This window comes from Perognathus longimembris, chromosome 5 (assembly GCF_023159225.1).
Source record: "Perognathus longimembris pacificus isolate PPM17 chromosome 5, ASM2315922v1, whole genome shotgun sequence".
In the NCBI taxonomy this organism is placed as follows: domain Eukaryota; kingdom Metazoa; phylum Chordata; class Mammalia; order Rodentia; family Heteromyidae; genus Perognathus; species Perognathus longimembris.
This window is the reverse complement of record NC_063165.1, coordinates 41,155,770-41,177,877: the sequence shown is the minus strand read 5'-3', so window position 1 is coordinate 41,177,877 and position 22,108 is coordinate 41,155,770. Positions and strand designations below refer to the sequence as shown.

The window sequence follows — 22,108 nt, the reverse complement described above, 5'->3', positions numbered from 1 at the left end:
GCCCGGGCCTACCAAGCGAGCCCCACCAGTCGTGTCGTAAGGGGTGGGAGGCGGAGCGTGACGACCGCGAGGCACGGCCCGCGAGAAAGATGGAGGTGCGGGCGGGGAGGGGGAGGGGGAGAAGAGGAGAGCCGCGAGGCCCATAGTGCGGCTGCGCGCGAAGCTTCGGACGCGCCGGCGCGCAGAGGGGGCGGGGTGAAAGGTCACAGCGCGGCGGCGGGTCTGGCTGGCGGCGGTGGCAGCGGCGGTGGCGGCGGCAGCAGGCGGGAGCCGAGTGCCCCGGGTGCACGTGTGGAGAAGCGACGGTACCAGCGCGGCGGCGGGAACTACCCTTACCCCTTCGGGAGACCTCGGGGGCCGTGCTCGGCTTTCGCGGCCTCCGTCACCTCAACTCCCTTCCCTTAGGCGAGGAGGCCGGCTGGTGGGGTTGAGTGGCCCGAGGTGAGGGCGGCGAGGACGACGGCGTGGAGAGCGGTGCTAACGACGGCCTCAACAGGCAGGGAAGATGAAAGGGTGAGGAACGGGGGGCCCGCGGGGCCCGGTAGAGGGGCGTGGGCCCGGGCGGAGCGGGGAGTCCTGCGAAGGAGAGGCGCGGGACCGCGACCGCGCCGTGGGCCGCTGTGCCGCCGGAGGGGGCGGAGGCGAGGCTGTTGGCGGGCCCTCGGAGGCCCCGCGGGGTACGGAGCCCGGGATTGGAGCCCCGAGGCCGACCGTGTGCTGAGCGGAGCAACCGGGAGAAGCTATTGTGGGGCGCTGGGAGCTGCTTTACCCTGGAGCGGACGGCCGCCTGGGCCACCAGCTCAAAGTGCTGTAGTTTAGTTGTGCTCCTATCCAGACCCCGGCTCGGAATCTGCAATCTTTGCACACCTTTCACGGACGTTCCCAACTTGGCGAAGGGGTGGAGGGGGCGTGCAGAACCTTCTGGAGGGATGAGGAAGCGGAATAAAGAGCACAGGAATGGGTATTAAGAGCTAGTGACTCAACTAGATTAGGGTTGGGCAGAGCGAGTGGAGGAGGGGGGAAATGAGCTGGAGCCCTGTTAGGAGTTGGGGTGCCAAAATATTTAAGGAAATATTGAGGATCAGTAGGTGGAGCTATTGCTTCAGGAGTTTGTTTTGCCCCATAGTTTTGTGAGGGGATTCTGGCATGTTTTCTGCACTTTATTGGACATGGTTTTGATCTTGCAGTTTCCCTCTTGGAGGAAATTAACAGTTTTCGTGTGAATGAGGTTGTTTCTTTACCATTTATATGTGTGAACAGCAGAGAAAGAATTGGAAGGGTTTTAGCTGTTAAAAGCTTTCCGAGATTGAGTACCTGTGTGTATAGTTAACAATAAACACCGCCCTCGTAACTAATGTAAACTAATTAAAAGAGCTTTCTGAGATCCCTGAGTTTTTAAGTCAGATAAAAATTGTAACTGAAGATGGGCTCTGGAGGCTCATACCTGTAATCCTGACTACTACAGAGGCAGATATGAGTTCGAAGCCAGCCCAGGCAGGAAAGTCCGGGAGATTCTTTATCTCCAATGAACTACTCAGAAAAAGATGGTAGTGGCGCTGTGGCTCAAGCGATAGAACACCAGCCTTGAGCACAAAGAGGTTCAAGGACAGCACCCGGGCCTTGAGTTCAAACCCCAGGACCGGCAAAAAATAATAGTAATAATAATAGTGTTATAAATTAGCGAAGCTGTTCAAAGTATTCAGTACGTCTTTTGAGAAGAAAGTTAAATCTCTCTTCGAGGCAATCTCATACTGCCGGAAATACGTATCTGTTTGAAATCGCGGGAGAAATTCTCAAAGTTCCTTTTGGTCTTAGGCTTGAAATACGTTTTCTCACTTTGATTTTGCTTTATTGGATATTCATTTAAGTGTTGAATTGTGTATCTTGCTCCACTTTCCATCATAATCTAGGAAGTTTGACTTTTTATTTTATATCTGATCCAACATTTTGAGAAGTTTAGTTTTTCTGGTAAACTACTGTAATCTTTGAGTATGAATGCCATCTCTAATTTAGAGTGTTGTTTTTTTTAATTCTCGTTGCCACACCGTTCATATGTGCCATGTTATATTAAAGTAACAAAAATGAGGCTGAAGAGTCCCGTGTTAAAACTGCTATGGATTTATAAAAAGAGGAATTCTGAAGAATATTTTGGATGTTTAGAGCAAATTCTTTGACCTAGTTCTGTTTTCACAGAATGTGACGTTCTTCCTGGTAACTTGCTATAGAAATGGGGCCAGAGATAATGCTCTGTCTACTTTGAATTAGTGTACTTATCAAACAATTATTTTAATTTTGAACGAGTAAATGTAAAGTTATGGAGGCAGATCCCTAAAAGTAATCCATCAAATCTATATGAAACCTATAGATAACTGAATCGGTATGAATCTATTTGGAACTGAATTTTCATTATTCTTAGACCTACTGATTGTGAGCTTAAAATTACCTTCTTGACCGAACAATTTCAAGATTATTTCATAGAAATAGACCTTTGTTGGGCTGGGGATATGGCCTAGTGGCAAGAGTGCTTGCCTCCCATACATGAGGCCCTGGGTTCAATTCCCCAGCACCACATATACAGAAAACGGCCAGAAGTGGCGCTGTGGCTCAAGTGGCCGAGTGCTAGCCTTGAGCAAAAGGAAGCCAGGGACAGTGCTAAGGCCCTGAGTCCAAGCCCCAGGACTGGCCAAAAAAAAAAAAAAAAAATAGACCTTTGTGTTCCCAGATTAAGATGGACTTTTCATTAATTAAATTCAAAGTTTGTTTTTCAAATGAAGTCAGGATATAGTACATTCTTTGGGTTCCAGAATCACCATGTACAATATGGTCAGTCTTCTGACCATAGAAAATACTGTCTTATTCCAATTTTTTTTTGGGGGGGGGCCAGTCCTGGGGCTTGGACTCAGGGTCTAGAGCACTGTCCCTGGCTTCTTTTTGCTCAAGGCTAGAGCTCTGCTGCTTGAGCCACAGCGCCACTTCTAGCCATTTTCTGTATATGTGGTGCTGGGGAATTGAACCCAGGGCCTCATGTATAGGAGGCAAGCACTCTTGCCACTAGGCCATATGCCCAGCCCTATTCCAATTTTTTGTATAAATTTTTATTTGCTAGGTATTTTATTGTATATTGAACTAACTGAACAGAAAGTTGGATAGATCTGAAGTTGGGAATTGCAAAGCTCCCAACTGCAAAACCTATATTTAAATATTGTGCATTGGGTTCTGGTGCTAGTGGTTCACACCTGGAATCCTAGCTCTTGGGGGGGGGGGGGGCTAAGATCTGAGGATTGGCAGGAAAGCCCTTGAAACTTTTTTCCAGTTAACTAGCAAAAAGCTGGAAATGGAAGTGTGGCACAAAGAATGGAACAATCAGCCTTGAATGAAAAAGCTCAGGGATGGGCTGGGAATGTGGCTTAGCGGTAGAGTGCTTGCGTTGCATTTATGAAGCCCTGGGTTCAATTCCTCAGCACCACATAAACAGAAAAAGCCGGAAGTGGCGCTGTGGCTCAAAAGAAGCCAGGAACAGTGCTCCCAGCCTGAATCCTAAGCCCCAGGCCTGGCAAAAACAAAACAAAACAAAACAAAAAAAACAATGAAAAAGCTTCAGGGATATCGCCCATGCCTAGACTTCAAGCCCTACCACTGGCACAAAAAGAAAATATAAATATAGCTGTCGTGCATTGATGCCTGTTATTTCATTTTGAGACTATAGGGGCTTTTTTTTTATGGCAGTACTGGAGTTTGAATGCAGGGCCTTTCACTTGTACTGCTGCTTTACCACTTTGGACACACTTTGAACAATAGTTTTTGCTGATTATTTTTTAGATTGATAGTAATAAGATATTCCATTGTATTGGTATTTTTCTTAGTAGATTTCCAGTTATTAACCTCTGTGTTTATATGCACATTAGGAAGTTTGAGATATGTTGGGAGATGTTATTCATTTTACACTGGTTTTTGTAAACTAAAGATACTGGCTTGAATTTGTAGATGGTAAGATTTTTTTTTAAAATTTTTATTCCTCTCTAGTGAAGATGATATTCAAATAAGCTTACCTTAAGACAGCTATGACTGGTGTGGCAATGTAGTCATGGATATAATGCAAGTAAAACCAAATCCATTTGTCCTTCAATTATAATAGATAGATTGGTTCTAGTTTAGAAGTCTAAGGAGATGTGAACACATTTAACCAATGTAAAAATATAAAATTAGGTAGGGATAATATAAATATAGAACAACAAGGGGTGCTATGGAAACATTAAAAGGAGACACTGATTAAATGTTACTAGAAAGAAAAATGCTAGATTCTGCAGTCAAAAAACAGCCTTACGAATTGGGGACACGGGGTCTTCTGAATTACATGAAGTATTGTGTATCTTTGTTGGCTTTTTGAGGTATGGGAGCTGTTAACAGCTTTGTGATGTTTTCCAAATTATCTTAGTTTATTAAGACAATCTCCCTATTCATCCCATAGTTTGGGTTCTTAATTGGAGGACCACCATGTCTGGCTATGTTGCTATATACTTTCACTCCTTCTATACTTTCACTCCTTCTGCCTTAGCCTCCCAGGTACCTAGAATTAGCACTGTGCTTGGTTACCATATGTTCCTTATGTGGCAATTAAAACTTTCTTGTTAAAATTACGTTGTGTTAGCCAAACAACAAGAAAAACGGGCTGAAACAGCATCCAACAACTTTTTAAACCTGCAGTTCATACTCCTTGCTCGGGTAAAACTTGTGGTTTGTTAATTGAGGTACTCTGTTTTTAACAATTACTTTGTAATGGATCCTTTGCTTTATTAAGTGTACATTAAAGCTTACATATTTTTAAAAATAGTTAAATACCATTTTTTAAAAACAATGTAGTATCCTAATCCAAAGAAGTAAATAAATTGAAAATTAAAATCTATTCCAGATTGTAATGATTAGGTACAACTCTACCATAAAGCATTAGAAGATACTTTGTTTGCATGTATTTATAAGTAGAATTCACTGTATAATTTAGAAAGTACATTTGTTACCCATACTGGTATGTGCGAGCTGTGTTGCTATCAGTAGTGTTTGTTTTCTGTGGACAAAAAAGCTCCGAACAAAAAAAATAAGAATTTCTATTTCTGTGTTGGAAAGAATTTTTTTGAAAGGTCAGTCAGGAGCTAAGTACTCACCCATTGCTACAGATATATTCTCCCTCTTATCATACTTTCTAATACCTTGACTGTTGGTGAATATTACTGTGCACATGATTGGAGAAGTGAGGTGTCGGGACTAATGGTATAGAAATTATGCATTCCTCTTATAGATTGTGGCCAGATTAATTTTACATTATTGTATGTGAACTTGTCAACTGAAATCTCTTTCTAGGTCTTATAAAACATTATTTTTCAAAGGCTTTTGCCAGACCCAATTAAAACATGTATTAAATTTCACTTTGTTATTTCATGCTGTAGAACCCTAATTTTGTCTTCCAGGTGTTAGCTGTAGAAGAGATAGATTTTCTCTTGGTTGTTTTGTGCTAGGGCTTGAACTCAAGGCCTGGCCATTGTCGTTTAGCTTTTTTTACTCAAGACTGGAGCTCTACCACTTGAGCCATACCTCCATTTTATGGCTTTTTGGTGAGTTATCTAGAAATTAGAGTCTCACAGACTTTTCTGCTCCAGCTGGTTTTGAACCAGGACCCTAAGATCCTGAGTAGCTAGGATAACAGATGTGAGCCACTGGGACCCAGCACGAGTTGTGTGCTTTAAATTTTATAATGGTGTTACCCTACTACCTGCCACCTTTACTGTCAATGACTTAATTCAATGTTGACTTACTGGCAAAATACTAGTATTGTCCATTAGAGTAGTTGTTTGGTCTTGGTTACAGGCTGAAACTATTTCACCTGTTTGGAAATGTATACTACAAAATTTTATTTGTATATGTGACTTGAATTAAGTTTCTGTTGGACATAATATTCTTGACAAAATACCTAATATGCCTGATGTATAAAACAACATAGTAAATCTGTTTTCAGAAGGCAAATATTTCTAAATGTCAAGTCCAGCATACCACAAATGGCAGGGTTACTTAGTATAATCAAAGAAGTCTTAATGAAACTTGTGGTGACATGTGACATAAATTTGCCTCTTTTAGTTCTGTCTGCACTACGTTTCTGTGATGGCAAGAAACAAAATCCTGGAGTCATACTTAAATTGTTCTTTTCAAGCTGCTTTCTTCAGTTTGCTATCGTGCTTGTCCTCTCACCCTTCATGTATAATATTCTTTCAAATACCTAATATGCGCACTGAGCCAAGCAGGGCATTCTCATTTAAACTTCATTCTATCTCAGTTAACAATTGTAGAACATATCTTGTAGTCTATTAATGAACAAAGAAAGTACAAAGGTAAGTCAAGAAAGAATGAGGACTTAATAGGTTCCAAGATTATGAAGTAGTACATATGGTAAATATTACTTGAGTATAAACAAGACCAGTGGCGATAGCTAGTTGATAAGGGGCTTTTATATAAAGATTATTTTGATTACATTATGATCACATGATCTCCTTTGCTCTAAACTTTCTTCAATAATCTATTAGAATTCCATCTGAAATGTGGACTTGATCCATCATCCTATGGGAAAGAATATAGGAAAAGGTTGTGGAGATAGTTGTGGATGCAGAACTAACGAATTAAAATAGAACAGAATTCCTTACATAAGGAACTTAAAAGGGAAATGTGAATATATTTTTTCTCAATACCAGAGGTACATGGTTGGCTTGCTCCTTTGCTGTTGGCCTGTTTTAAGGCAGAATATATTATTAGGAACGTGGCAGAGTAAACTAAACCTCATGGTAGTCAGAAAGCAGAAGAGAGGGAGGAAAGATGAAGAATAGAGGTAGGTATTATTAATATATGACCATATCATGAATAAATTATGTGGTCTGTTTTGGACAAATTGAATTTCAGAGACCTATGGAGAACACCAGTATCAGAAATACATGCCACGATTCTGGAATTTGGAAATAATTAACATTTAAATGGTAATAAAGAAAATGTCCTATTTCAATTCTCAGTGATATAAGGATGCCAATAAACATCCATCACTCCCAAGAACCTTTTTTCCCCTTAAAGTATTTTCCAACCCAAAATATTAGTAATAAAGTAATTGAGAAAACCTACTATAAAATGTAGGTGAGATGAGAAAGCCCCATCGGTTACATATCAAGGGCTAGAAATTGTTGGATTCAGTGTAGATAATGTAGTAATTGCTTGAAAGCAACTACTCTTAAGTCCTACAGTTTAGTAGAAAAAATAAAATGTAAAAATAAATGCTTGTAGCAGTGCAGAGATGTTCTTGAAAGAAAAACAGTGTATTTCACATGAGGTGAAAATCTTGATGGGAGAAGATAAAGCCCTCCTAAAAAGTTAGTATTTAAGATGTGCTTTGATTAAATCCAGAATTGGCTTGCTTTTAGGTTGGAGGAGTTTATTCTCTAGAGGAATTATTCTTCAGTGTGATTTATTGAAGGCAAGACTTTAGAACAGGGGGCTGGGGATATAGCCTAGTGGCAAGAGAGCTTGCCTCGTATACATGAGGCCCTGGGTTCGATTCCCCAGCACCACATATACAGAAAACGGCCAGAAGTGGCGCTGTGGCTCAAGTGGCAGAGTGCTAGCCTTGAGCAAAAGGAAGCCAGGGACAGTGCTCAGGCCCTGAGTCCAAGGCCCAGGACTGGCCAAAAAAAAAAAAAAAAGACTTTAGAACAAAATCCACATCTTGAAATTTTTTTAAGGACTGAGAATATGGCCTAGTGGCAATTGTGCTTGCCTTGTATACATGAAGCCCTGGGTTCCATTCCCCAGCACCACATATGTAGAAAATGGCCGGAGGTGGTGCTGTGGCTCAAGTGGTAGAGTGCTAGCCTTGAGCAAAAAGAAGCCAGGGACAGTGCTCAGGCCCTGAGTCCAAGCCCCAGGACTGGCCAAAAAAAAAAGAAAAATTTTAAATCAGGTTATAGCTATACTTTGATCCTTCCTAAAAGATGCTCTTTGAGTTTTATGCAAATGCACCTTTTTTAGTCCGTATGAGATTAATATCCCCCTCCCTCTTCTTACACAGACTCTCAGGGGTCTTTGAGTAAAGATGTTTTTTGTTTTTTTTTTTGAAGGAACATAATATGGCTGATACTGCATCTGTAGTGGGAGTTCCTAAGACAGATGTAGACCTGATTCTCACTTTGCAATTGTTGTTGTTATTGTCATTGTCAGTCGTGGGGCTTGAACTCTGGGCCTGGGCACTGTCCCTGAGCTTTTCAGATCAAGGCTAGATAGTGCTCTATCTACCATGTTGAGCCACAGCACTACTTCTGATTTTTTTGGCGGTTAATTGGAGATTATAGTCATAGGTACTTTCCTGCCCAGTCTGGCTTTGAAATGCAATTCTTAGATCTCAGCCTCCTGAGTAGCTAAGATTACAGGTGTGGGCCACCAGCACCTGGCCTGATTTTCACTTTTTACTCTAGATCTTTAAAAGTCACACTTTGTACAGTAAAAGACTTGTGGAGTCATGCCCCATCTTGTGGCCTTTTGTAATACTACCACTAAACTTGTTTTTACAATTATGGTCATAATTGCCATTATGACTTTAATATACCAAAATACTTGAGAGCTTTTTGTAGTGTAAATCCCCTTCCAAACTTTGTTGATATTTAATTACCATTGTAACAGGGCTAAGAGATGGAATCTTTAAGAAGTAATTGGGTGTAGGGACTTCCCCTTCATGATTAGATTAAGACTTTTGTCACAGACTTGAGTCTCCTTTTCCCTCTCCTCTTTTGCATATATCTTCCCTTGATCTTGGCCTCCTCTGTGTCCGGAACTGTGAGTCCAAAGTTCTGTTATTTACTGTTTTGCCTAATCTGTTATAGCTGCAGAAAATGGACAAAGATAGTGCTTCTTATCTAATACAAGTACTGTCTCTTGACACAGCTTGTTTTGTAAGCTGTGAATAAAGATTTCTTACTTTCATATTAAGAGCTCAAATATTACAACATATAAGGTATGATTGAAAGCCTGGCACTTAGTGACTCATGCCTGTAACCCTAGGTTTTCAGGAAGCTGTGATCTGAGGGAGTTACTCAGGGTTCCAAACCAGCTGAAGATGGTAATATATAGTGAAGTGAATGACTCCATTATCAGGCTACTATGTGAGGTTACTTGAACTTGATCACAGGTACTGCAATTCATTGATAACCAAGACAGCTGAGTAACAGGAAGCTAACATAATGTGCAGATGTACTTGGAGGGAAAAAAAATGGTGATTTGTGGCCAGATGGAACTGAGTAATAGTTAAGACTTTTTTATGATCAATTAAAACTTACTTTTTTTTCTGGAATTTTGTTTGTATTTTGCTGGGCCTACGGCTTGAATTCTGGGTGGGATGCTGTCCCTGAGCTGCTTTTGTTCAAGGCTAGTGCTTTAGCCACAATGCCACTTCTGGCTTTTTTAAAGTAGTTTATTGGAGTGGGATGGTAAGAGTTCTACCGTTGAACAAAAGAGCTCAGGGACGGTGCTCAGACCTGGACTTTAAGCCCCACTACAGATGCGGGGGTGGGGGGTGTCACTGACTTTCCTGCCTGGGCTGACTTTGAACCTAGGTTCTCAGATCTCAGCCACCTCCTGAGTAGCTAGGATTATAGGCATGAACCACTGGCACCTGGCTTATTTCTGGAATTTTTAAGCTGTAGGCTACAAACTCTGGAAAGGTAATTGTTAAATTGGATAGTGTGTGTACAATTATCTGTAACATGCATAATTACTGGAGAAATTATGGTAGAGCTTTTTGCTAAGTTTTGAACTGATAAGATGATTGTGGTATGCATTCATGAATTTTGCAATGTATCTTTATAGTTCTTTTCATTCTCTTGAAAATTGTTTCTCAGACACATTTGTAAGCTCCTTTTACCAATTATCACATTGGATAATACTTAAACTCCACTGTGTAATTTAAAAATATATCTCAGAGAGATGTGCACTGGTGGCTCACGCCTGTAATCCTAGCTACTCAGGAGGCTGGGATCTGTGGATTGTAGCTCAAAGCTAGCCGAAGGGGGTAAGCCCTTAAGACTTATCTCCAATAAACTACTCAGAAAAAGCTAGAAGTTAAGCTATGGCTTAAGTGGAAGAGTACTAGCCTTGAGCAAAAAAAAAAAAAAAAAAAAATATGCTCAGGGACAGAGCTCCAGTCCTGGGTTCAAGCCTCAGGACTGGCACAAAACGAAAAAAACAGGGAGCCTAATGCTCTTGTGGCTTAGGACATAATTAATTTTGTGGGTTTTTTTTCTCCACTTTAAATATGTATGTTTGTTTACATGGTTGGGGTGGTAGCTCAGTGGTAATTAACCAGTATATCATAGGCCTTGATTTCCATCCCAGCACTGTCCAAATGTGTGTGCACATCTGTGTATATGCAAAAAGCTTTTAACTATCACTTTTAGTACCAAAACTAACATTCTTGCCACCCTTTAAAGTTTCCACAAAACATCAAAGTACTGCAGTTTATGACAAGTAATGAGCAGTCCTTGGCATTTTTTTTTTCTTTTCATTAAGGAAAAATCCAAATGTTTATGAAAGTAAATAGTACAGTGAACCCTATTATCCAGTTCTACTAAGTAGAATCTGTTGTTATTTCATATTTACTTGATTCTTCCCCTATTCCTTTTTAGCTGGAGCACTTCAAAGGAAATTGTAGACATCACATTATTCTGCCTATACATACTTAAAATGAATCTTTCACAGAAAAAGCTTTTTAAAAAAATAATTAAAATACATAGTATGGGGGGCTGGGAATATGGCCTAGTGGCAAGAGCGCTTGCCTCGTATACATGAAGCCCTGGGTTCAATTCCTCAGTACCACATATACAGAAAATGGCCAGAAGTGCCGCTGTGGCTCAAGTGGCAGAGTGCTAGCCTTGAGCAAAAAGAAGCCAGGGACAGTGCTAAGGCCCAGGACTGGCAAAAAAATAAATAAATAAAAATATAAAAAAAATTATTAAGTAAAATACATAGTATGGGAAGTGGCACTGGAATTCAAAGAGTGCTAGCCTTGAGCAAGGCTCATGGTCAGCACCCCGACCCTGAATTCAAGCCCTACAACTGACTAAAACAAAAGACCAAAAAACAATATGAGCTGGTCATCTTCATATTTAATTATCTGGTGTCTTTTTTTTTTTTTTTTTTTCTGGCCAGTCCTGGGGCTTGGACTCAGGGCCTGAGCACTGTCCCTGGCTTCTTTTTGCTCAAGGCTAGCACTCTGCCCCTTGAGCCACAGCGCCACTTCTGGCCATTTTCTGTATATGTGGTGCTGGGGAATTGAACCCATGGCCTCATGTATACGAGGCAAGCACTCTTGCCACTAGGCCATATCCCCAGCCCTATCTGGTGTTTTTTAACGTTCTTTTAAAATATGCCTGTTCACATCAGATTTCAAACTGTCTACAAGCTTGTTGGCTAAAATGCTTCATCTTTTTTTTTTTTAAGAATAAATTTACTGGGGTCAGAGGCATGGCTCAGTTGGTAAAGTGCTTGCCAGTGAGCAAAAGCCTCAGGTACCAATCTTAAGTCTTGTTCTTGGGCCTAAAAAAAGAAAGAGGCAGAGGTGAAAATGAATGAATGAATGAAGATTTTCTTTAGCTGGCACCAGTGGCTCATGCCTGTAATCATAGCTACTTGAGACAGATCTGAGGATTGTGGTTCAAAGCCAGCCCAGGCAGAAAAGTCCATGAGACTCTTAACTACAATTAATCATCCCAGATAAACTAGAAGTGGAGCTCTTGCTCAAATGGTAGAATGCTAGCCTTGAGCAAAAAACACTTAGGGACTCCACCCGGACCCTGAGTTCAAGCCCCAAGACCAGCACAAAAATAAGTAAACTTACCTTAAAACCAAAGTTGTATTATACACCTATATGTACAACTCAGGAAGCCAAAAAGGCAGGAGAATCTGAAGATCACAGACAGCCTAGGCTATACTGAGTTTGACCAGATTGAGCTTGGCAAGATTGCCTCAAAAATTCTTAAAACTTTTAGTTGGGCTGGGAATGTGGCTTAGTGGTAGAGTACTTGCCTAGCATTCATGAAGCCCTGGGTTCTATTCCTCAGTACCATATAAAACAGAAAAGGCCAGAAGTGGTGCTGTGGCTCAATTGGTAGAGTGCTAGCTACTTGAGTCAAAAGAAGCTCAGGCCCTGAGTTCAAGCACCAGGACTGACCAAAAAAACAACAAAAAAACTTTTAGTTGTATGGAAAATTATTTGATATGTTACAGAGAAGTCTGTTGAGTCTATTAGTATCTTGCATTGTTACAGTGCACTGGCAAGAATATGAACAAACAAGTCACTGCAAAATTATATATGTAATAAAGCATTTGTATACAGTTTACATGAAGAACATTAAACTCGGCTAAGGTAAGCAGGCTTTTAAAAGTGGTAGTTCTTTCCTTATAGTCAGTTGTCAAAATCTTGGGTTAATTCTAAGGCCTGCACCATCAGCAAAGCATAGACATTTCATCAAAGAACATATGCACATAGCTAGTAGCAAATACAGAAAAGATGCTCAACATCATCATTCATTAAAGAAATTCTGTTTCTGCCTCTTTTTTTTTGTTTTACATTTCCTCTGGGTTCTTAAGAACTTCTGTGATGGGTTACGCTGGACAAATAATTAATTTGCATATTTCACAGTCTGAAATTTTTTTTGCTTTTTGGAGATAAAAGTCTCATGGGCTTCATTGCGCAGGCTGGCTTTTAGCTGTGATCCTCAAGTCTCAGCTTTGAGGAGCTAGGATAACAGGTGTAAGCCAGCTAGGAATACGAATTTTAAGTACCACCTTTGTGGTTCTGATTGTTCCTGGGCCTAATTAGAATGTACAGTAATTGCATACCTTAATTGTTTTTTAGAATAAATTTCTAAGTAGGATTAGTTTGGACCAAGGAGATGTACTTTTTAAGCTTCTTAGTACATAATGGTGGAATGTCTTCAAGAGAGTATTTACATTCCCATCTATAAAATATAGAAAACCATTTGACTACCACTTTAGTATTACATAGTGATCTTTCATCAGTAATTATATCTAAATCTTTTTAACTGTAAGATACAAGGAAAGTTTTGTCATTTATTGCTGGGTACTTACTGGGGCTTTCTTAGTAACATTTTAATATTAGTATGTTTGTTTCTGAATGTGTGCAGTTTTATAAAGGCTATGGGTAGAATTTGTATTGATTAAATGTGTAGCAAAATGTGCTTAAGTGGTAATCTTCAGATTTATAGTCAGGATGACAAGGTTGGATTTGTCAGTCATGAGAAAAATGAGTTACTATTTAATGATTTTGATCATCTTATTAACAAATAAAGCTAATTATATTTTATTGAGTACATTTTGATTTGTTCCAGTAGCCGGATCGAGCTGGGAGATGTGACACCACACAATATTAAACAGTTGAAGAGACTAAACCAGGTCATCTTCCCGGTCAGCTACAATGACAAGTTCTACAAGGATGTGCTGGAGGTTGGCGAGTTAGCAAAGCTTGGTATCATATGTTTTTTTTCTTCTCTTTTTAAAAATCGTATTAGATAGAGCAGGAAGAATTAACCAATACCTTTATTTTACAAGTGAGAAAATTGTAGTGATCCTGGTTTCAAGGGAAAAAAATTCAGAAATCAAGATAAATATTTGAATTTTAAAAGGAAATGTTAAATGTTCTTTATTATATGAAGGCCTAGCCTTCCACAGACAGTGTAAGAGGCTTGAAGCCATTGATATTAATATAGTGTAGCTGAATAAAATTTTTTTTTTTTTTTTGGCCAGTTCTGGGCTTGGACTCAGGGCCTGAGCACTGTCCCTGGCTTCTTTGTGCTCAAGGCTAGCACTCTGCCACTTGAGCCACAGCGCCACTTCTGGCCATTTTCTATATATGTGGTTCTGGGGAATTGAACCCAGGGCCTCATGTATACGAGACAAGCACTCTTGCCACTAGGCCATATCCCCAGCCCCTAGCTGAATAAAATTTAATGCTGCTAGCAATAACTTAGTCATTTAGAGAGGAGGAGGAAATTAAATAAGTTGTGTTATTTTTTGTTGAACTTTGTATCTTTGTATTCTCCATGGCAGCCTATTTCAATGATATAGCTGTCGGTGCAGTGTGCTGCAGGGTGGATCATTCACAGAATCAGAAGAGACTTTACATCATGACACTAGGATGTCTTGCACCTTACCGAAGACTAGGAATAGGTAAAACTATTTGTGTTTTACTTCTTTAGAGATACATAAGTACATGGTTTGTTAGTCTGTTTGATCTATTAATCAACTTCTTTCAGGAATACTGGGAAAGCATTACTGGATTATTATATAATGTGAAAACTTGTGTTTATTAAAATGTAATTCAGGGCTGGGGATATAGCCTAGTGGCAAGAGTGCCTGCCTCGGATACACGAGGCCCTAGGTTCGATTCCCCAGCACCACATATACAGAAAACGGCCAGAAGCGGCGCTGTGGCTCAAGTGGCAGAGTGCTAGCCTTGAGCGGGAAGAAGCCAGGGACAGTGCTCAGGCCCTGAGTCCAAGACCCAGGACTGGCCAAAAAAAAAAAAAAATGTAATTCAATTGGAAGCCCTAGAGGTGTGTGTGTGTGTGTGTGTGTATACATACACGCATATGTATATATACATACATATATTTGTGTGGGTTTTTTTTTTTTTTTACTAGTCCTGGTCTTGAACTCAGGGCCTGGGCACTGTCCTTGAGCTTCTTTTGCTCAAGGCTAGTGCTCTACCACTTGAGCCACAACATCACTTCCTGCCTTTTTTGTTTATGTGGTACTGAGGAATTGAATCCAGGGCTTCATGCATGCTAGGCAAGCACTCTACCACTAAGCCCCATTTCCAGCCCTGTTGTTATATTTTTGAGAGATGGTCTTGCTTAAGGCTTGAAAGCTTAAGGCCTCAGCAATACAGGGATTTGAAATGAGAGCCTTGTATAACTTAAGCCTTGTATAACTTAAGCCAACCTCCAGCCCAACATGTTTTTAGAAAGCTTCTTTAAAGCAATTATATTTGTTCTAACAGTGTTTTTTTGTTTGTTTTTTTTTTTTGGCCAGTCCTGGGCCTTGGACTCAGGGCCTGAGCACTATCCCTGGCTTCTTCCCGCTCAAGGCTAGCACTCTGCCACTTGAGCCACAGCGCCGCTTCTGGCCGTTTTCTGTATATGTGGTGCTGGGGAATCGAACCTAGGGCCTCGTGTATCCGAGGCAGGCACTCTTGCCACTAGGCTATATCCCCAGCCCTTGTTCTAACAGTTTTAAACATAGGTAAACTAGGGGCTGGGAATGTGGCTTAGCAGTAGAGTGCTTGCCCTGCATGTATGAAGCCTTGGGTTTGATTCCTCAGTACCACATAAACAGAAAAGGCCAGAAGTGGCGCTGTGGCTCAAGTGGTAGAGTACTAGCCTTGAGCCAAAAAAAGGGGGGGGGGGTAGGGCTGGGAATATGACCTAGTGGCAAGAGTGCTAGCCTTACATAAATGATGCCCTGGGTTCAATTCCTCAGCACCACATATATAGAAAATGGCCAGAAGTGGCACTGTGGCTCAAGTGGCAGAGTGCTAGCCTTGAGCAAGAAGAAGTCAGGGACAGTGCTCAGGCCCTGAGTCCCAGCCCCAAGAGGTAACCTATTACAAAGAACAAAATTTAAGGAAATAAGTATGTCTAAATACCTCATAAGTTCTACACTAGGTAGGTTACATTAAGTAGTTAAGATGAGAAATAAATGTCTAATTTAAACGTTGATTTATAAGGTTATTTGTCTTACAGGAACAAAAATGTTAAATCACGTCTTAAACATCTGTGAAAAAGATGGCACTTTTGACAACATCTATCTGTAAGTACAAGAATACTGATACTTTTTTTTTTCTTTTTGCCAGTCCTGGTCCTTGCTAATTGTATATTTGAAAACACCATGATAGTATGTTTAGTTGTCCTTTGATAATCTGTAAGGGGTTGCTTCCAAGATCCCATCCTAACCCCTAGTTACCAAATTCTGAGAATGTTCTAATTCATATATAAAATGTCATACTATTTACAGATGACCTATGCATATCTTCCCAATATGTTTTTAAAGACACTTAGGTTACTTTTAGTACTAAATACGGTGTAAGTGCTGTTAATGTACATGTTCAATAAACAATTTTTCTCTGAATATTTGAAATTTGGGTTTGGCTGAATTTTGTCAAAATTCATCAATATGGAAGGTGTATTATAGTTGTTACAAAGGTTTGCTTGGTTTTAATAATAGATTAAGAACCTGAGATAAAACACATCACTTTATTATATTGGGAAAAGAGTTTTAAAATCATGGAGATAAAATTAGGATTACAATTTACAAGTTCAGAATTCAAGGTCACAAATAACATTTTTCTCATGTTTGCATTCTCTGTCTTTGTTCAAGGCTATCAGTTGCCATCTTCATTTGAAATTAGAGATTAATAACCCAAATCAGAGATGGCCTATCTGGGATTATATTAGTTTTTTGTTTTTGGCCAGTCCTAAGGGCTTGGAACTCAGGGCCTGAGCGCTGTCCCTGGCTTCTTTTTGCTCAAGGCTAGCACTCTACCTCTTGAACCACAGCACCACTTCTGGCTTTTTCTGTTTATGTGATGCTGAGGAATCGAACCCAGGCCTTCATGTATGCTAGGCAAGCACTCTACCGCCTAGCAATATTCTCAACCCCTAAGATTATATTTGGATTAAGAGTAAAAACTTAAGACTACAACCATCATCTTTCCCTCCCTTCCTGCTTTTCTTTCTTTCTTCCTTTCTTTCTTTTCTTTCTTTCTGGTGCGACTAGGGGAGTCTTAGGGCTTGAACTCAGGGCCTGGGCTATGTCCCTTAACTTTTTGCTCAAGTCTGGAGTGCTACCAGTTGAGCCACAGTGGGACTAAAGCTTTTGGTGGTTAACTGGTGACAGTCTCTCAGACTTTCCTGCTTGGGCTGGCTTCAAACTGTGGTCTTCGGATCTCCGCCTCTTAGCATCTTGTATTACCAGGTGTAAGTCATTAGCTCCTGGCTTAGAAAGTTCAATTTATTTTTTATTTTTATTTTTTTTTGCCAGTCTTGGGCCTTGGACTCAGGGCCTTATAGCACTGTCCCTGGCTTCTTTTTGCTCAAGGCTAGCACTTTACCACTTGAGCCACAGCACCACTTCTGGCCATTTTCTATATATGTGGTGCTGGGGAATGGAACCCAGGGCTTCATGTGTAGGAGGCAAGTACTCTTGCCACTAGGCCATCCATATTCCCAGCCCCAGAAAGTTCAAATTCCTTAATAGCATATTTTTATTTCTTCATTTCTACAGTTATTTTGCCTATTTTCAATTCTTTTCTCTCAGGTAAAAAGTTAACTTGTTTGTTAACTGTAAAATGAACAACTATTATTGAGCCACCTAATCACAATCATCTGTTTTGCAAATGACAAAGATAGATTAAGAGGTTATCTCTCTTATGAATTAACTAATCTTTGTTGACTACTGGTAATGTAAAGAGAGTGTCTGCAATAATCCAGGCTCCTTTAATCTGTCTTTGGAGAAGACTTAAATGCTGGTGGAAACAGAAGACACTATAGGAAAGGAAATGTACTTATCCAACTTATGTAATTGGAATCTATATACATCACCTTTCTAATAACAATAAGGTAAATTATTTTTTTTAAGCTGATGGAATGTAAAATTTATTGTTTGTTACCATCTTATATTTCAGGCATGTCCAGATCAGTAATGAGTCAGCAATTGACTTCTACAGGAAGTTTGGCTTTGAGATTATTGAGACAAAGAAGAACTACTATAAGAGGATAGAGCCTGCAGATGCTCACGTCCTTCAGAAAAACCTCAAAGTTCCCTCTCTTCAGAATGCAGATATGCACAAGACAGACAACTAAACAAATTTCATATGAACTTTCTTGCACTTGCTTGTCGCCAAATAAAAGAGGCCCATTGATTTTCCCCCCTCCTTAAGCTTTCTCCCTCATTCGTTTTTCTTGCTTTTCTTTCCTCTAAAAGTTTAATACTTTCACAGACTTTTTAAAATCATGTTTCAATTGTTTGAGTTCTCTTATTTTTGTGAGGTGGTTGGATTGAAGGAAGACGGTATATCTCTTTTGTTTCAGTTACTCCTAGTATCAGATGACTTGGAAATTTTTAGCTCATTTTATGTCCTGCTTTCATATTGAAGGTCAGAGCCTACAAAAACTGTTGATCTCAGTAGATAAAAAGAAGCAGTAGCAATATCTTATTTTCTAGTTCATAGACAAGTTTAGTGTGTTTGTGGTACTTTTGGGCTTATAAAGACTTACTTTGGGGGGATACCAATCCCTAGACATTTGCCTTCACTCCGTCTTTAGTCCTTCTGAGCACTCTCTCAGGAGTTGGACCATGTGTAATCCTTGTGAGAAATTACAAGCTTACTTAGGTTTTTAAAGCAATTTTTTCCTCTCTAATGGGTGGGACAGTTTACGGTAGGTAGTGTTATATTTTTATCTAAGAATTTGGTTAAATTGCTTTTTCAATAGTAGGCCAGTTGTTAGGTTTATTTTTCTTGCTTTTGATTGTTCCTAGAGGCATTAACATTTGGAGTGTAGGCTGGTGAGATTAATTTTTTTAATATGCCAGCCAGAGTTAGGCCTTTAACTGACCTGAAGAAATTTCAGTGTGATTGAATTTTTCTTGTATTTTTGTTTCAATTGGCCAGATGATAGGCTAACCTTAAAAATGGAGTTGATGTCATTGTAGGTCAGTACCTCTAAATAAGCACCTGTTTTTTCTTGGACATAGTGAAAAATACCTAAAGAAAGCTTAGATAGGTTTGTTGCACAATAAAATCCATTTATTGTCAACTAAGGTGGGCTGTAAAAGTGTAGCCACTGAGTGCTTGGTTATATAGGAAAGAATAGACAGTATTTTTAAGAATAACATAGCTATGCTGTTGCATTTCTGTTGGAGCACATCCCAGATTTGCTTATTTTCTTGTGCCTATAATATTGAATTTAAGAATTTGGAATAAGAGGTATGGTTAAACTCATTGTTTCTATTCTTGGAGAGGTTAGAAGTATAAAGTGTTAGTAATGCAAATATCACTGTGATCTCCTGTATTGACAGTTCTGGTTTGTGCCAGATCATTTCTGGTGTGAAGGGTATCTTTGACAAGTTGGTAACTTTTTGTAGGACGAGAGATGTCCGAATTACTCATATTTTCAGCCCATTGTTCCATTGCTAATATTTAGAAGAGTTTAGATTGTAAGTAGTGATGGTTCAAGAAGTGTCTCAGACTTTGAAACAATACACAGGGCTTGTCACTTGACTTTAAAAGGCAGTTTGATTCATATTTATCCTCTTATGTAAAATTCTGGGATAAAAGACTCATTTATGAGTAGATTAAAAAATTATTTTACAAAGTGTTTGTGCACACTTTTAACCTTGTTTTTATTTGAGAAGGTGTAAGTGCAAAGTAAAATAGACTTCAACAGTCTTGAGTGCCAAGAAAAAAAGAGGAAGGAATATAGTTGCTGAGTTTATAGGGTTGTAATCTTAAGATAGTAAAAAAGTAGAAAGACTATGCTGGTTTCTTGGGTATTAGTTTCTTGAAAAGTCTAAATCTGAGCTTAGAAGACAATTTAGCATTAAGCACCTTTACCTTTATGGATAAGCTTCAGCTTGCTCTTGCCAAGAGAAGAGTGCGTGAGTTACCGAAAACATAATTAGTTTGAAGAAATCAGCCTTTTTGTATGTAAACTTCAGATATCAAAATAGATTTTGATATATAAATGAGTTTTCTGAGATGACACTGCCTCTATTTCTATAACCCTTTCACCTGGACTATCTAAGCAGTCCTATGAATGTATTCCTAAGTGTGGTTATTGAAAACCGAATAGCTGCCTCATGAAATTAGATACATGTTATGTAAAGAGGGGAAAATATTAAAGTTTGAATTGATTGTGTAGGCTCCCTAACATAGTTTCTTTTTCCACACTAGTGAATGACATAACCTAAATTTTAAGTGTGTCTAATGGGTTGTCTTACATCAAACTTGTATTGAATAATTCCATCCACTTACAGAAGACAAAGATGTGGAAGAGGTAGAAGTTGGGCACTACATATGCCTGTGAATCAGTAAAGACTAAAAGTAATGCTCCTTGTTGAATTGGTTATTTTGGTAAATAATAATCTTTGAGGTAAAACAGTTCTATTAACTGGAGGATCACTGATTATATCATTTTTTAGGACATAGTTTATACTGGGGCAAATAGGTTAAAATTTAACTGTATAGTATTTGCATTTAGATTCTAAGGAAAAGAATCTGTAGAGAAATCTATGCAATATATAATTTGTCCAGATTCATTTTCATTTGAGGAAAGGAGTTCTGAAGTATCTCTAAAGCAGTTTTTACTCATCAATTGAAAGTCCTCCAAACAGAACTATTGGGAAACTATGGTGTGTGGTGGTGGAAAAGAAAAGCTCCCTCAGTTTTTGGAGGGAATAACTTTAAAAATACTTAAATGGCTAAGTTTACTTGGTGCAGTTACGAATTAAACTTGTCAATTTTAACATTGCTGTTACATCTGAAATAAACTTATGTGATGTTCTGGTAGTGATCTGTGATGTATATAAATGTGTCAGGAAAAAAATCCCTGAATTATGCTGAATCCTGCAGTGTACAACTGTATATAGTCATTGTCTACCATTTTGCTAATTCTCAGTTATCTAAGATCTAAATTACAAGCTCGTGAAAAGCAGTCTTTGTGTAAAACAGGCATGGTAATGCAGATCTATTGGAACTTAATAACGAATTGCACAAATTGTCACATGATCCCAGTGAAAGAAAAGTCCTAGGAAATATACTGTTGTATTATGAGTGTAATTGTTAAAAAGTTACATTCACATTAGGCTGCAAGCTTTTTAGTAGTGTGTATTGGCAATGTATTCACATTTTGTTTTGTTTTTTGTAGTGAAGGTTCAGAGGCTGGGCGAATCTGATTTCATTTCTTCCCCATCCTTCCCCCATAACTAACATGAATTGAAATTTTTTTATCTGTATAGAAGGTAGCTAAGTCATAGATTCTTGCCTATCATGTACAATTTTCTGGGTTTGATCCACAGTACCACAGAACAAGAAGAGAAAAGAAGAAAAATTTTTTTCAAAAAATTCATTTGTGGGCTGGGAATATGGCCTAATGGTAAAGTGCTTGTCTCGTATACATGAAGCCCTGAGTTCGATTCCCCAGCACCACATATATATAGAAAAAGCTGGAAGTGGCACTGTGGCTCAAGTGGCAGAATGTTAACCTTGAGCAGAAAGAATCCAGGGACAGTGCTCAGGCCCTGAGTTCAAGCCCCAGGTCTGGCAAAAACAAAACCAAACAAAAAATTCATTTGTAGGGCTGGGGATGTAGCTTAGTGGTAGAATGCTTGCCTAGCATGCATGAACCCCTAAGTTTGATTCCTCAGCACCGGAAGTGGTGCTGTGGCTCAAGTGGTAAGCTAAAGGAAGCCAGGTACAGTGCTCAGGAGTTGAGTTCAAGCCCAGGACTGGCCGGAAGGAAAAATCATTTGTAGAAGACAAGCTATCAGGCCTTACTGATCATTATTATGCATAAATTAATGCTTAATAGTCAAAAAGCTCTTAAGGGGTTTATTTCATTCAAAAAATAATCTGCCTGGTATCTATAACATCACTCAAAACTTGACAGTTTGAAACAGGTTGATCTATGTGCAGCTTTACTGGTGCTTCTAAATTAAGATAATTTTGTAGTCAAACACTACATGTTGCATGATCTTGAAGGCTTGACAAGACCTGGACCTACCACTGGGGCTCATTCTTGTAACTTTAGTTTCTTACTATGTGGGTCTCTGTAGGACTGCCTAAAAGCTCTTATCTGGCATCTTCCTGTATGGGTTATCCATGAGAACAAACAGGAGCCAAGTTCATTATAACAACCTTTGGATCAAAGTTTTAGTAGTTGGAAGTGAGTAAATATGAAGTGGTTGCCAAATAGCCTAACCTTTTTTGGGATGGGGGGACTTGAACTCACTGCCCCTTAGC

The 22,108-nt window shown here is 39.4% G+C and overlaps 1 protein-coding gene across 2 annotated transcripts; it reads left to right on the top strand.

The window, feature by feature from the left end:
* Nucleotides 1-391: 391 nt before the first annotated feature.
* On the top strand, nucleotides 392-20,656 carry Naa50 (N-alpha-acetyltransferase 50, NatE catalytic subunit). 2 transcript variants are annotated; one of them, XM_048346638.1, is made up of 5 exons: nucleotides 392-513; nucleotides 13,425-13,558; nucleotides 14,140-14,259; nucleotides 15,834-15,900; nucleotides 17,774-20,656. In XM_048346638.1, the coding sequence occupies exons 1-5, from the start codon at nucleotides 506-508 to the stop codon at nucleotides 17,949-17,951; spliced, it is 507 nt and encodes a 168-aa protein (XP_048202595.1). In that variant the 5' UTR covers nucleotides 392-505; the 3' UTR covers nucleotides 17,952-20,656. The 2 variants fall into 2 exon arrangements, with proteins under 2 accessions (XP_048202595.1, XP_048202593.1); XM_048346636.1 differs by having other exon boundaries at nucleotides 13,422-13,558.
* The last annotated feature ends 1,452 nt before the right edge of the window (nucleotides 20,657-22,108 follow it).